Genomic DNA, 16180 nt, shown 5'->3' with positions numbered 1-16180 from the left:
TGTGTTCCTTCGCTCCAGGTGGAGTCCAGCTAGAGGAGCCCAAGCCTCCCACCCAGCCCTCCACACGTGTGAGGCCCCCATTGTACGGACGGTGGTCCTCCCTCCGGAGAATCCTGTGAAGGGGTCCCGGGGGCTCTGTCACCTGCCAGGCCTCCTGCGGGTGGGGCGACTCTTGAGCCCCTGCTCTCTCTCTGCGTCCTGGCCTCAGGCCTCTGGCCAGGTCCTCCGACAGGTGGAAGCGGGCAGGCTCTCTGCACAACGCCTGGTACACCTCCAGCAGGCAGTAGGCATCGGCAGCTGGGTGAGCAGGGGCCAGCCTTAGCCTCCCGCCTGGGGGCCAGGGGTGTAGGAGGCATGGGGGGGAGGGCAGAGGGCGCACACCTGCACACAGCAGCTGCCCCTCGTCCAGCGGCCGCCGGTCCCAGTTGGAGAGCTGCTGTGTCTTGTCCAGGGGCTTACCCAGCACCTGCTGCACCAGGAGGCTGAGGCCCCGTGGGCCCACATTGGCATCCACACCTGGGACAGGCATGCCGGCCACCCGGATCTGCAAGACATTGTCCTCGGGCTGAGGCCTGTCCTGGGGAGAGGACTGCCACCACCCATGCCCTCGCGGCCCCACTCAGGGCTCTTGGGAAGGTCCTGTGCCCCACAGTGGTCAGTGCAGGGACAGAAGGGCAAGGATGGCTAAGGCTGGCAGTGCTGGGGGTCTCAAGGTGATGGTCACTGCCCACCGGTCAGCTCTGGGGCTGACTGATGTCTTAACTCCCAAGGTTCATGCTGAGAGCTCCCACAAGGAGCCCAGAGCAGGGCTGGTTCTGGGGAAGTCGTGGCACCTGCAGGGACCCCCTCCCGGGGGATCCCAGTCTGGGCCTCTGGTCATCTGTGGTCAGGGATCAGGGCTGGGGCCAGGAAGGCACTGCGAGGATAGACACCACCAACCTGCAGTGGTGCTGAGGACCCCTCCACCCCCTGGCCCATGTGCTGACCTGCAGCTGCTTCTGCACGTGGGCCAGGGCTGGGTAGGAGGTGCCCAGGCTCTTCAGGTCCCCTGCCATCCCATAGCCTGTGGGCAGGGCCGCTGGTGATGGGCATCCAAGGACGGGGCCCTGACACCCCCAGCATCCTCCCCAGGCACCCAAGGACGGGGCCCTGACACCCCCAGCACCCTCCCCAGGCACCCAAGGATGGGGCCCTGACACCCCCAGCACCCTCCCCAGGCACCCAAGGACGGGGCCCTGACACCCCCAGCACCCTCCCCAGGCACCCAAGGACGGGGCCCTGACACCCTCAGCACCCTCCCCAGGCACCCAAGGACGGGGCCCTGACACCCCCAGCACCCTCCCCAGGCACCCAAGGACGGGGCCCTGATACCCCCAGCACCCTCCCCAGGCACCCAAGGACGGGGCCCTGACACCCCCAGCACCCTCCCCAGGCACCCAAGGACGGGGCCCTGACACCCCCAGCACCCTCCCCAGGCACCCAAGGACGGGGCCCTGATACCCCCAGCACCCTCCCCAGGCACCCAAGGACGGGGCCCTGACACTCCCAGCACCCTCCCCAGGCACCCAAGGACGGGGCCCTGACACCCCCAGCACCCTCCCCAGGCACCCAAGGACGGGGCCCTGACACTCCCAGCACCCTCCCCAGGCACCCAAGGACGGGGCCCTGACACCCCCAGCACCCTCCCCAGGCACCCAAGGATGGGGCCCTGACACCCCCAGCACCCTCCCCAGGCACCCAAGGACGGGGCCCTGACACCCTCAGCACCCTCCCCAGGCACCCAAGGATGGGGCCCTGACACCCCCAGCACCCTCCCCAGGCACCCAAGGACGGGGCCCTGACACCCCCAGCACCCTCCCCAGGCACCCAAGGTCGGGGCCCTGACACCCCCAGCACCCTCCCCAGGCACCCAAGGACGGGGCCCTGACACCCCCAGCACCCTCCCCAGGCACCCAAGGACGGGGCCCTGATACCCCCAGCACCCTCCCCAGGCACCCAAGGACGGGGCCCTGACACTCCCAGCACCCTCCCCAGGCACCCAAGGTCGGGGCCCTGACACCCCCAGCACCCTCCCCAGGCACCCAAGGTCGGGGCCCTGACACCCCCAGCACCCTCCCCAGGCACCCAAGGACGGGGCCCCGACACCCCCAGCACCCTCCCCAGGCCGCAGGGACAGGCAGGGTGGGGCTGTGCTCACCCAGCTTGGTGATGGACGGATCCGTGAGCAACCGGGACAGCAGCCGGAAGAAGGCCTGGGACTCCTGTCCTTCTGTTGGCCGTGAGAGTGCGGGCAGGTCCAGTAAGAAAACACAGTCCTCAACGGCCACCTGCATGAGTGATGCCCGGGGCCGGTCCCCAGCGCAGAACGAGGGCCTCCACTCCAGGTCCACGCTGACCACCTGGCCAGGCTGCAGACGGAGGACCACTTGACTGGACGTGGCCGAGGACTGAAGGACACAGCCAGCCTGCCCGGCCCCGTGAGGTCCCACACAAGCGAGGCTGCCCCTAACTCTGCTCAGAAGAGGTCAAGCCCATGAACCAGCCCACGGAGGCACCGCAGGTGAGCACGGTGGGTGCTGGTGTGGACAGAACCCCTGAGCCTTGATGAGCGGCCCCCAGCCGGCTACCCACCTGCAGAAGCTCCTCCTCATGCCTGGCCAGGTCCTCCCATGAGGCCAGGAAGTGGACATCCTCCCTGGCTATGGGCAGCTGGTAGTAATGGTCCTTCGTGTCATCAAAAGGTGCCTCGGCAGTCCTGGGAGGAGCACAGTTGTGGCCACCTGGTGTCCCAGCCCCCCTCCCCACACCCCCAGCACATCCTGGACTGGCCAGGCTGGTGTGCCCTCTGGGCCTCCTTCCACATGCCTCCACCCTCCCGGACTAGGGGCCTCTGGGGTGTGCAGCCAGGTGACCGGGTTCCGGAGGAGCAGAGGGGCCTTCCTGTCTCATCTGCTCTGCGTCTGCATTCTGGGAACGAGGGTGCGCGCCCCATTCTTGGTTTTCTGTTTCTCACTTCTAAGCCACTGGTACACACCACTTGAGTGACAGGGGCCCAGGGGTGTGTCCTCCTTGCCCCGCCCAGGCCTGGGGCATGCTTACCGCTCCTGCAGCCTGAGACGGCCGAACTCTGCGGCCACTGAGGCGGGCAGCCGCTCCTCGGGCAGCAAGAGGTCCCGGGCGCACTGGGCCACGGTGGCTGCGTCGCCGTGAGAGGCCAGCAGCTGCAGCAGCTGCCCCTGGAGCCACTCGCTAGGCCCCAGCAGGCCCTAGGGACAAGCGGGAGGCGGTTGTATCACCTGGCTGGGCAGGGGGTTGGTGCCCACAGTCCTGCAGCCCCGGGCCCAGACCTCACCCTGAGGCCTAGCCCAGCCTTCTGGAGGAGGGGCCACCCGCCCGAAAGGCCAGCAGAGGCTCCATGACCCAGATGCTCGGAGCAGAGGGCCTCGGTCCTGAGCCATGACGCCCGCGACGCCCACACCCGGGCCCGCCGCCCCTGCCCTGCTCGAGATGCTCGGAGCGGAGGGCCTCGGTCCCGAGCCATGACGCCCACGATGCCCACACCTGGGCCCACCGTCCCTGCCCTGCCCGCAGCTGAGGCGCCCTCCCCACGTGCGTGTCGCCTCCCACTGCCACGCTGCCAGGCTCTCCAGGACCCGACGGGGCTCCTCCTCTCAGGCTGCCAGGACGTGAGACCAGCAAGCCTGTGGGAACATGGTGTGGCTGTGCCCTCCTCCACCCGCCCCTGCAGCGTGGCTCCTGACCCCCTGGCCGCCCTGTCTTCCCCTTGGCACCTCCTCACCCCTGCCCTCAGCTGGCCGCCATGCTCAGCGGAGGGTGAAGTCATGGGACATCCCTGAACCCAGTCCAGAAAGTGGACAGGGGCAGCCTGTGGACAGCAGTGACCATGGGGGACTCACAGGGCTGCTTTCCCATCAGCTGGCTGCCCCACACCCGTGTCCAGTGTGGGAGCGGAGGGGCTTCCCACCCCAGTGTCCACTGAGCCCAGGACACCTGCACCAGTGGGTCCTAGCAGAGGGTCTCGGGCCTGGCCGAGTCCTGTGTCCATGCGGTCACAGGTGGTGCAGCTTGGTGGGAGGGAGGGGAGTTGAAGCCCCTCGCCCCCCCTCCTCCAGACTCGGAGCTCACGCGCTCCCTGAGGAGGCCCTGCTGGCCTGCGGGCCGGGCACAGTCCCCGACAGCGCTGCCCCCAGCAGCCTCAGGCCCTCCGCTTCCCGTGGCTGCAGCTTCCCACGTGGACGACAATATGTGGAAACCCCTCCACATTCTTCAGGATGTCCGCTGCCCTTCCGGCAGGCTCGGCCTTGGCACCCAGGGGGGACCGGCCTTCCGGGCCTTGCGCTGGGGTCTGCGTTCCTCTCTGGTGACTCACTACACTCCCACCCTGTTATTCCAGGGGTGGCTCAGCACTGCCCCCCACTGGATACTACTCAGGACAACAGATGGTGTGCTGTCTCCCAGGAGGAGGTGACCAACCCTACTGACCAGCCCCTGTGTGCCCTGCACCCACATTCCCATAGACCCCACCTTCCTCCCAGGCTATGTCATCCCTGTACCCTCAATGTCTCCAGGGTCAGGTGACAGCCCTGTACCCACGATGACCCCAGGGTCGGGGGACAGCCCTGTACCCATGATGACCCCAGGGGTCAGGGTACAGCCCTGTACCCACGATGACCCCAGGGGTCAGGGGACAGCCCTGTGCCCACGATGATCCCAGGGGTCAGGGGACAGCCCTGTGCCCACGATGATCCCAGGGGTCAGGGGACAGCCCTGTACCCACGATGACCCTAGGGGTCAGGGGACAGCCCTGTACCCACGATGACCCCAGGGGTCAGGGGACAGCCCTGTACCCACGATGACCCCAGGGGTCAGGGTACAGCCCTGTACCCACGATGATCCCAGGGGTCTGTGGACAGCCCTGTGCCTGTGATGACCCCAGGGTCAGGGGACAGCCCTGTACCCATGATGACCCCAGGGGTCTGTGGACAGCCCTGTGCCTGTGATGACCCCAGGGTCAGGGGACAGCCCTGTACCCACGATGACCCTAGGGGTCAGGGGACAGCCCTGCCTCCAGCTCAGGCCTAAAAGACAGAGGTGGTGCCTCTGCTGGGAAGGGAGGGACCTTTCTCTGCACCTTCCTCACCAACCTGCTGGGGCCTTTGGACTGCACGCATGGTCCACAGGTGTGTACACATGAGCCACACACCACACGCCTGGTCTGCACACATGCACATACTCTCAGGGGCTCCCCCCCAGGCCTCCCGTGAGTGAGTGCCCACACCAGACCAGGGCTCCCACTCCAGACTCACCCGCACATGGTCAGCCCAGTTCTCCTGAGACATGTTTCTCTGCAAAGGAACACCAAGGACACCTTTTCCAGAGGCTATGCTGAAAGAGCGGGCACGGCCTCGCTTGGCCCCTCACTCTGCCGCAGGCCCCGTTTCAGGCCTCTAACTGGGGCGCACGCACCTCCACAAAGCGCTTGTAGCACAGGTACTGCAGGGCGGCCAGGCGCTGCTGGGCGGCCACGTTGGGACACGGCGCTGAAAGAGAGGGTGCACTCAGGGCCAGGCCTGCCGGCCCCCACCCCACCCTCTCCCCGCCGTGGCCTCGGCCTCCGCTGGCTCCCCCACAACCTCAGAGCCACCCTCCAAGCCCCCGAGGGGACTTGGGACACCAATCCACAGATTTGAAAAGCCCAACAAATCCCAGACGGGATGAGTGGAAGGAAACCCGTAACCATCTCCTGACGGAGAAACCGGGTGCAGCAGGACGGGGCAGATCCTCACGGCAGCCAGAGCAAGAAGAGCAACGCCTTCCAAAGACGAGGCCTTCGCCTCCTTCACAACCACACACTGCAACCCAGCCAGCGGGCTCGTGTCAGGCAAACCGTGGTCTCCGACCAGAGTGAGATGAACCCACTGAGCCTGAGAGTGAACTGAAATGTCACATAGCTTGGAAATGAAGAAATCAATTTCTAATTAGTCCATGGATAAAAGGAAACAATATATAAGACAAATGATCTTGAACTACACAATAGTAAAAAATCACATATACTGAAACTTGGGGAATGTATCTAAGAGAGAAGATGGCTTCACATGTAGCGTAGTGGGCTGGGCGGCGCATATGAGAGACAGGATCAAAACAGCTCGAAGGAGGGCAACAGAAGCAAAAACCAACATGTGGGAGGACATCAAACTAACACCTCACAGCAAAGGAACAGCAAGAAAATGAGCGGCAACCTCTGGAGCGGGAGGGTTACTTGCACACCAGTATCAGCTAAGGGGTCACTACCCGAACTATGTAAGGAACTCACACAGCTCAACAGCAAAGGAAACAAAAACAACATCCTCCCCCAGATAATCTAATTTAACAGTGGGCAGAGGAGTGAGGTTAGACATTTTCCCAAAGAAGACATCCAAATAGCCAACAGGTACATGAAAAAAAATTCTCAACATCACCCGTCGTCAGGGAAACGCAGATGGAAACCACAATGAGATATCACTTCACACCCGTTAGAATGGCCGTCATCAAAAGACAGGAGACAACTTTTGGCAAGGGTGCGGAGAAAAGGGAACCTCCCCCCACGCACTGTTGCTGGAAAAGTAAGCTGGTGCAGCCACAGTGGAAAAGAGTATGGAGATTCTTCAAAAAATTCAAGAATAGGCCCTGGCCGGTTGGCTCAGCGGTAGAGCGTTGGCCTGGCGTGTGGGGGACCCGGGTTCGATTCCCTGGGTCTGCCTTCATCCATCCCCCCACCCCCACCTCTGCAACAGCCAGGGCATACAGGAGAAGCGCCCATTTGCTTCTCCACCCCCCCTCCTTCCTCTCTGTCTCTCTCTTCCCCTCCTGTAGCCAAGGCTCCATTGGAGCAAAGATGGCCCGGGCGCTGGGGATGGCTCCTTGGCCTCTGCCCCAGGCGCTGGAGTGGCTCTGGTCGCGGCAGAGCGACGCCCCGGAGGGGCAGAGCATCGCCCCCTGGTGGGCAGAGCATCGCCCCTGGTGGGCGTGCCGGGTGGATCCCGGTCGAGCGCATGCGGGAGTCTGTCTGACTGTCTCTCCTCGTTTCCAGCTATAAAAAAATAAAAAAAATAAAAAAAAATTCAAGAATAAAAGTACGTTATGATCCACTTTTGGGTGTTCATTTGGAGGAGATGAGTTCAGGATCTTGAGGAGATAGCTGTACCTCTGTATGCCTTGCATATAGAGTAGTCAAGGCATGGAAATAATGTATAACCTAAGTGTCCATCAACAGAGGAGTGGACACAAATATGGGATATAGATACATACCATGGAATATTATCCAGCCACAGGAAAGAATGACCCTGCCATTTGTGAAAACACAGATGGACGTTGAGGGCGTCGCACTGACTCACAGGTTGCAGAGGTGGGGGGTGGGGGGGTGGGGAAATGGGTGAAGGCAGTCAAAGGTTACAAACTACCAGTTAAAAGAAGAGTAACTCCCCAGGATTTGCTGCACTGTGTGGTAATGAAAGTTAACAACACTGTATCCCACAGATGTTAAAGGTTTCCATCGCAAGAAACAATTTGTAACTAGGCGTGTAAGTGATTGATGTTAGCTGAACTCATTGTGTGGTGACCATTTCATAATACTTACAAATATCAAATCATTATGTTGTACACCTAAAACCAGTACAATGTTATCTGTCTATTATATCTCAAAACAACTTGGGGGAGGAGGTGGGGGGAAAAAAGCTAGGTCTTTGGAAAAGCTAAAACTTCAAGTGAGATGGATCAAGAGAAATGAAAAGAAAAAGAGAGAGAACCCTGGCCAGTTGTCTCAGTGGTAGAGCGTCGGCCTGGCGTGCAGAAGTCCCGGGTTCGATTCCCGGCCAGGACACACAGGAGAAGCACCCATCTGCTTCTCCACCCCTCCCCCTCTCCTTCCTCTCTGTCTCTCTCTTCCCCTCCCGCAGCCAAGGCTCCATTGGAGCAAAGATGGCCCAGGCGCTGGGGATGGCTCCTTGGCCTCTGCCCCAGGCGCTAGAGTGGCTCTGGTCGCGGCAGAGCGATGCCCCGGAGGGGCAGAGCGTCACCCCCTGGTGGGCGTGCCGGGTGGATCCTGGTCGGGCGCATGCGGGAGTCTGTCTGACTGTCTCTCCCCATTTCCAGCTTCAGAAAATAAAAAAAAAAGAAAAAGAAAAATAGAAAATAAAAAAGAAAGAGAGAGAGAGAGAGAAGAGGCCCAAATAGCTCGTCTCCAAACTGCTGTGGACGTTTGGAGGATAGCAAAGGGATAAGGAACTGTGGACAAAACACAGAAATCCCTCCCAAACACCCTGGCTGAGACAACGCAGGACTCCTGTTTCCACAAGGAAAATCCCTCCCAAACACCCTGGCTGAGACAACGCAGGACTCCTGTTTCCACAAGGAAAATCCCTCCCAAACACCCTGGCTGAGACAACGTAGGACTCCTGTTTCCACAAGGAAAATCCCTCCCAAACACCCTGGCTGAGACAACGCAGGACTCCTGTTTCCACAAGGAAAAGCACTGGGTTCACGGGGCCATTTCTACCCCAATTTTGAGGAAGAAATAATTTCAGCCTCAGACAAATAGCCTCGGAGGAAAAAGGAGCTATTGTCCACCTCATTTTCAGAGGATAGCTCAACCTCATCCACAACACCAGATGCAGACACTACATGGGAGTCCACTGTGAACACAGATAAAAAGAAAATCCCTCAATAAAGAAAAAGCTGGAGGCCTGACCAGGCAGTGGCGCAATGGATAGAGCATCGGACTGGGATGCGGAAGGACCCAGGTTCAAAACCCCCAGGTCGCCAGCTTGAGTGCGGGCTCATCTGGTTTGAGCAAGGCTCATTAGCTTGAGCCCAAGGTTGCTGGCTTGAGCAAGGGGTCACTCGGTCTGCTGAAAGCCCATGGTCAAGGCACACATGAGAAAGCAATCAATGACAAATTAAGGTGCTGCAATGAAGAATTGATGCTTCTCATCTCTCTCCCTTTTGGTCTGTCTGTCCCTATCTGTCCCTCTGTCTCTGTCACACACGCACAAAAAGATGCCCATAATCTAATAAAAAAGGTGAAATCTATAAAACACCATCAGCAAGACTTTACCTTTGAGGTGTGCCCAGGATCACTGTGGGGAGGAGGAAGGGGGAGGGGGAGGGGAGCACGGGAGGGTGGGCACAGTGCCAGCGCTACCTCGCCCGCCCTCACCTAGAGGCCCCGGCGCCCAGGAGTCACCCCAGGTGGGCAGAGGGGGCTCACCACTCCCTCTGCTGCTCTATGACCAGGCCCTGAGGTGGGCTGCCAAGGGGGAGCAGGGGGAGCCAGGAAGGGAATGGCCAGGGTCAGTGGGTCCTGGGCAGCCCGAGCCCCGGGCCACACCGGCCGTAGCATCCCTGAGCGCACAGGTGGGCCCAGCGCCCGCCCCACCTGCTGAGCCTCCCTCACCTGGGTCCAGGCGGTACTGCTCCAGCAGGCACAGGACCTGGCCGGTCAGCACGTGGGGGCTCAGCCTCTCCAGCCTCAAGGAGGTCACCTGCGGGTACCTTCTGCAGGAGAGAGATACAGCTCCTGCCGGCCTGTTTTTTTTTTTTTTTTAATCAATGCCCTTAAGATGTTCCTTTCTGCCCGGCCTGGGTTAGTGCAGTGGATAGAGCATCGGCCTGGAATGCTGAGGTCACTGGTTGGAAACCTTGGGCTTTCCCGGTCAAGGCACATACAACAAGCAATCAACGAACAACAGAAGTGAACAGTAGATACTTCTCGTTCCCCCTCCCCTCCTCTTTCTTCTCTCTGTAAAATCAATACATATAAATAAAATAAAAAAAAGATTTTCATTTCCAACAGTCACACACATGCACAATTTTAAAGTCAAATAATTCTCTTATAGAAAAGGCAGTGTGTCCCCACACCCCGCCCAGCAGCAGCCACCTGCACGATCTCTGTGTTTCCAAGGGAAACAACACCTGCACTGTGATCTCGTGATTGTTCCCCTTGAGGTTCTGTGTGGGCGTCTCACATGAAAGGCTCTCTCCTCCCCTGTCCTCCGCAGACAGCAGACTCTCCGAGTGCTCAGAGTGCTCAGGACGTGCTGCTTGTGCATCATGCAGTGGATAGTGTCACGGCAAAGCACACTCCTCTCCGAGAAGGTGACGCCTGTCTGGTCTTGTTGCTTCCTCAGTGTCCCATCCTGGGGGACTGAGTCCACGTCCCCCCCCCCGCCCTGGTCAGCACAGGAGAACAGGCTCCCTGCTCCCCCAGCTGCAGGCTGCTCTGCAGGCCCCTGCCCGTCGTGGCTGGATGACCTCTTCTCCTTTCCTCTGTCCAGGCTGCAGATCCCAGGAGTCCCCTACAATTGGGCTGTGGCGTGTTTCTGGATACGCTGTGGGTCTGAGTCTTGTTCCCTGCTTCCATTGGCTGACACTTGGGCTGAGCTGACACTTGGGCTGAACCAACCCCCCCAGCCCTGGCAGACCTGCTCCCAGAACCTGGTCCGGCTCCTGCTCTTTCTGAAGTTTTGAGGGATCTCGGTCACCGCGTGGGTCTCTTCGTCCACTCCCACCTGGCTCCCCTGCCCACTTTTCCTGGGAAGGGGCTGGATGAGCTCCTGGGAGATGGATGACCTTCCTCCTTTCTTCCTGGAAGATCCTTCACTTAAAAAAAAAAATCTCTATTTTTTTCTCACCTTTTCTCTCTGATTTTACTTCTCTTTATTTGTTCTGAACTAGTTTTTGGAAAATAGCTTCAAATTCGTCTCCCAAGCATTTTCCTGAGCTTCGTACTCGTCACCGCCTGGCCCGCGTGTGTGCAGGCTCCCGCGTGGACTTCTGACACAGGGCTCTCTGAGGACTCAGCTCCAGCGTCTGTGTTGTCCGCAGGGCTCCCAGCTCCAGGGAGGCCCAGGTCCCGCCCTGGCTGTGCTTTTCTGCCCAGGAGGCTTTTTTTTTTTTTTTTTTTTTAAATTCAGTGAGAGGAGGGGAGGCAGAGAGACAGACTCCCACATGCACCCCAACTGGGATCCACCCGGCAAGCCCACTAGGGGGTGATGCCCTGCCCATCTGGGGCTGTTGCTCTGTTGCTCAGCAACCAAGCTCTTCTTAGCCCTGAGGCAGAGGTCATGGAGCCATCCTCAGCACCCAGGGCCAACTCACTCCAATCAAGCCATGACTACAGGAGGGGAGAAGAGAGAAAGAGAGAGAGAGAGAGAGAGAGAGAGAGAGAGAGAAGGGGGAAGGGTGCAGAAGCAGATGGGTGCTTCTCCTGTGTGCCCTGGCCGGGAATCAAATCTGGGACTTCCACATGCCATGTGGTGCTCTACCACTGAGCTAACCAGCCAAGGCTCAGAAGGCTTTTTAGGGGTAGAAATTCAGAAACTGATTCTAGAATTCACACAGAAATGCAATGGGTCTAGAACAGTGAAAACAACTTTGAAACAGGTCAGTGGAGGTCTAACACCGCCAGCCTCAAGACCCAGTCCAAGGCCCTGCAGTCAGAGTGCTACAGCCTTGACCGGCAGTGGACGAAGGACGGGACAGGATGGAGACATGCACACGGACAACTGACAGAGGACCAGGGACTCAGTGGGAAGGATGGTCTTACCAGACAATTGTTGAGTTTTAAGAGAACTTTATTTTGAATAATGGCCTTTATTGGCTTTATCTTACAAATTTTTTCTTCCACTCTGAGCTTTTCTTCTCACTTCCTTAACTCTAGAATATGTCAGTTGATTTGATTTCTAATATTTTTTTTTAGTATTTTTTTTTTCAGAGAGAGAGAGGGATAGACAGGGACAGACAGACAGGAACGGAGAGATGAGAAGCATCAATCATTAGTTTTTTTTCATTGCGCATTGCAACACCTTAGTTGTTCATTGATTGCTTTCTCATATGTGCCTTGACCGTGGGCCTTCAGCAGACCGAGTAACCCCTTGCTGGAGCCAGCAACCTTGGGTTCAAGCTAGTGGGCTTTTTGCTCAAACCAGATGAGCCCACACTCAAGCTAGCAACCTCGGGGTCTCGAGGTTGAGAACCTGGGTCCTCTGCATCCCAGTCCAACGCTCTATCCACTGCGCCACCACCTGGTCAGGCTTTGTTTAGTATTTTTGTATCTATGTTGATGAGACAGAACATGAGATAATGTGTCATGAGATAAAGATACTGGGCTTTCATTTTCCTTCCTCTGAATGTCCTTTTTGAAGGGTTGGTACCAAGGTCCACACTGGCTAAGTAAACAAGTGTGGACATGTTCCTTTTCACGTTCTCTGGAAACTCCCGTGTAAGCTTGCGACAGTCTCTTCCCTAAACGTGTGAGAGAATTCGCTCGCGAAGCCATCTGGGTCTAAAATTTTCTTTGCGGTAAAATTGCAAAGTACATATTCGATTTATTTAATAGGCATAGGACTATTTAAATTTTCTATTTTTTCCAGGATCAGCTTTGGTAAATTCTGTTTTTCCAGAATTTGGTCTCTTCCCTCTAAGTTGTCAGTATGTGTGTGTCAGGTTGTAAACAGCACCTCCCACTACCATCCAGTGTCTGCAGGCTCTGTCGTGATGTCTCTTTTCTCTCCTGGAGTCAGCCCTGTTTTCTGCTTCCCAGCACCTCCTCGAGCCTGCACCGGCATCCACTGGCTCCAGGACCCCACAGGGCGAAGGTCACCTGCAGCTGCACAGAGCTTCCCTCCTGCTGCCAGACCCTCACTCTGAAGGTCTGAGCAGTTGTGTCTGTGACAGGACTGCTTTGACTCTCAGTCTGTTCCCCAAGGGGCCCTAGCTCCCTTCAGTGGAGAATGGTCCCTGGAGACCGAGATCTGGGTCTGGGGATGCACATCACTGTGGGATATCACTGCCTCGGGCCCTTTCAGAGCCCAGAATTGAGAAATGATACAGTGATTCATTTAAACTGACATCCACATTCAAATCTAGCTTCTCATCCGCCTCTGCCCTTTGCAGCGAGAACCTAGCCCATCGCATTTTGTTCTGTCTGTGCCCCTCTCTCTCTATCAGTGAGACTGACGGCGAGGTGTCCAACACTACTCCGCTGGCTCCGCAGTGGGTGCCTCACATCTGCCCTCGGGGACGGGCAGGATGAGCCCCGTGTGGGGAAAACAAACCCAGAGAGTGAAAGTGACCATCACTCCAGGGGATGGTGGGCCCAGGGCTCCTGCTGCCTGAGCCCAGGGTCTGCGTCTCAAGTGGAACCCCCAGGGCTGCGCGGAGAGGTGGCCCAGGAGCCTCCCCAGACCTCTGGGTGCCACTTCCCCCTCGGCCATCCCGATTCGTGGCAGGAAGTGCCCTTCTCCTCCCAGACACACCCCTGCATCCACCCTCTGGACACCCTTGTGTGTCACACACATGCACACACACACACACACACAGCCCCTGTTGGCGTGTCCCCTTCCTTCCGTGACTGCTGAGACGGGTACACATGGCAGGTGTTCCACAAAGATTAGAGAAAAGGAGGGACAAGGACGAGCGGATGGACACGCAGCCGGCTTTGAGGGCTGCATCATCTAAAGGCAGTGTACTCTCTCACCAAGCGCCCTCGGCTCCGGACGCAGGCCCCTGGTGACCTGGCTGCAAATCACGCCCGGGTGAGAGCACGTGTGTGTCTTTCCTGTGTGCCTGCTGCCCATGTCCCCACCCTGGGCCCCCTGGGGGCTCACCTGGCGACGGCTCTGATGTCAAAGCCAGGCTGGCACCAGGAGTCCAGGAGGGCCAGCAGCCTCCTCTGGAGGCCGGGGAAGCTGTCCACGTAGCGCTCCACGAGGTCCACCTTGTCCTGGAGGAGCAGGGGGGTGCTCATCTGCAGGGGAGCGTGCTCTCAGGCTGCAGCCCACAGGCCTGGCACCTCCACACGGCAGGCCAAGACCCAGCTCCGCTCGTGCTGGCGGTGGCCAGAGTGGCAGAACCCGGGGCCGATCCATGTAACCCTAACCCTAACCCTAACCCTCCCTCAGGGAGCACGGGGCCCCAGCACATCTGAGCCCCTCTCTGCAACCTGCACACCCCAGTTCCCATAGTGTGGTACATTCACCCCAGCCTGCCTCAGTGCCTGAGCCCCTGCACACACAACTCTCACATGTGAACACGCCTGTGTGCATGCACACACACACACATATACACACATATACACATACAGGCCCCACTGCTCCCTGTGGCCCTGTGGCCCTCCCATCTCCGTGACGAAGGACTGGGAGCCCCAAGGGGCCTGGGGTCTCGGAAGCTCAGCTGTTTCCTGTCTTCGCTGAGCCGTAGACCAGCATGGAGACCAACTACCGGCAGAGGCCCTGGTGGCCCAGAAATGTCTCGTCGTGGGCAAGAGAGAATACCAGTGCCTGGGCCTGGAGCATGCCCATACAACCCCCAAGCTGCCCAGGCCCTCTAGGAGGTATTGGGCCTGGGCAAGGCCAGTTACTACCCTGCAAGAACCAGGCCCTGATGAAGCCCCCTCATTCCCTTCCCTCCCCCCCCCCCCGCAGCCTCACAGGTCAAACTGTCTAAAGCCCAGTCTGGACGGGGGCTCCTCCACCAGGGCGGCCCTCACGGGGAGCCCCCTTCCCTGGGAGCCCTTCTGGCCAGGGCAGGACAGAGAAAAGGCTGGCTGGGTGGACTTCTGGGGACTGGCCACTCCCTGGGCATGCTGTACCAAAGCCCACTGACCGCTCAGAGGCCCCTCCCTGCACCTCCTCTCAGTCCCCCTCCCAGGGTCAGGTGGTCACATGTGACCCCTGCCCTCCGGCACCCCAGCTCACCCTGTGGGGAGCAAAGCCCAGCCGTGATGGGAGCCGCCTGCCTGACAGACCTGGGCCTTGTCCAAGTGGGAACCTAACATTTACATGAGAAAGACACTCACCTCTTCAACGTCAAGTTCTGGCTGCAGCCGCAACTTCGTGCCCAGCATGACAGCCTGGCAAACACAAAGGAGCGGTTACACTGGGCCTGGGGGACAGGCAGCCATGGGGGGGCTGCCACCCCTCTGCACAGACGCCTGGCCACCGCCCAGCGGGCACAGCAGCGGGGGCTATTCCAGTCCAGCTGCGTGGCCCCGGGCCAAGGGGCCTGGGACCCAGAAGCATCCTGACAGACAGGCCCCCTGTACTGAGCCCGATTCCACCGCAGGGGGGGCAGGCAGGAATGACCCCCACAACCTCCCAGGCTGGGGTGTGGCCTGCATGGGGGTCTTGAGGTGGGTGCTGGACCTAGGTGGCCCCAACCGGGGCTTGTTGATGGGTGGGAAGAGGACGGGAGTATGGGAGGGGACAGCACTTAAGGGGCAGACGCCCACATCACACACACGTGGAGCCCAGAGCTGTCCCAGGACCTGCAGAGAGAGTCTCTGAACCCAACGGCTTCCGCGGGGGCAGCCGTTCCTTGGCTGGGGGCACTGGGCGCAGCTGGACCCGGATCCTGACCCCAGGCCACTGAGCAGAGAAGGCGCGGGGCGCTGAGCGCCTGCACGTAGCGCAGCTGAGCTATTAATACTTTCCATACATCGTGCTCCATTATGAGCAAAAATAGCCGCAGGACAGTCGCCGCCGCACGGCTCACAGAAAGGACCAAAATAGCGGCCTGGGAAAGGCTGGCCCGGCCTCCAGCCCGGATCGCGGGGGGTGGGGGGCAGGGCCAGGGGCCCTTCCCTGTGCAGCACTGACCGGCGCCTCCACAGCCTGGCCGGGGTCCAGGAGCTGGGCCTCCACTAGCCCCCGTGGGGCCCAGGGCTGGGGAAGGGGGCTCAGGCCAAAGGGAGGGGCCCAGGGCTAGGGGAGGGGGCACAATGCCGGGACTTGAGGAGAAGGGGCTGGGAAGGGATGCCCCCACCCCAGACCATCAGCCTTCCTGTCAGGTGGGCCCAGCACCTTTGAGGACAGGACTTCACCATCCTTCAGGCCCCAGCCCTCTATGACATCCCCACCCATCCAAGAATCCCTCTGAATCCTCAGGCCTGGTAGGGTGGGACAGCCTGGGACAGTGACCTGGGCCATAGGTGGTCAGGGTGGGGCCACGCACAGGCCTGGGACTGCCCCGCCCTGTTCTCCAGCTCCCCAGGGTCCCCCCTACTCTGCCGGTCAGGACTCCCTCTCCCCCAGGAGCCAGCAGCACCCAGATGGCCTGCTGTGCAGACCCCAACCCACCTGCCCACACTGCCCTGCAGCCAGGGCCCTCTGAGAGTGGGCACTGT

At 59.6% G+C, this 16180-nt stretch overlaps 1 protein-coding gene across 1 annotated transcript in view; it reads right to left on the bottom strand.

Annotated features, from left to right (window-relative positions):
- Nucleotides 1–16180, bottom strand: part of EXD3 (exonuclease 3'-5' domain containing 3) — a 75551-nt gene that overhangs the window by 27542 nt on the left and 31829 nt on the right. Inside the window, 11 exon segments of the mRNA XM_066259080.1 lie at nucleotides 152–297; nucleotides 382–544; nucleotides 987–1063; nucleotides 2198–2408; nucleotides 2632–2755; nucleotides 3100–3266; nucleotides 5328–5366; nucleotides 5488–5561; nucleotides 9452–9552; nucleotides 13665–13804; nucleotides 14855–14908. Coding sequence (XP_066115177.1) covers nucleotides 152–297; nucleotides 382–544; nucleotides 987–1063; nucleotides 2198–2408; nucleotides 2632–2755; nucleotides 3100–3266; nucleotides 5328–5366; nucleotides 5488–5561; nucleotides 9452–9552; nucleotides 13665–13804; nucleotides 14855–14908 — 1296 coding nt within the window.

Source organism: Saccopteryx bilineata, chromosome 2 (assembly GCF_036850765.1).
Source record: "Saccopteryx bilineata isolate mSacBil1 chromosome 2, mSacBil1_pri_phased_curated, whole genome shotgun sequence".
Classification (NCBI taxonomy): Eukaryota; Metazoa; Chordata; class Mammalia; order Chiroptera; family Emballonuridae; genus Saccopteryx; species Saccopteryx bilineata.
The sequence above is the reverse complement of the archived record's forward strand: the minus strand, read 5'-3'. Positions and strand labels throughout refer to the sequence as shown.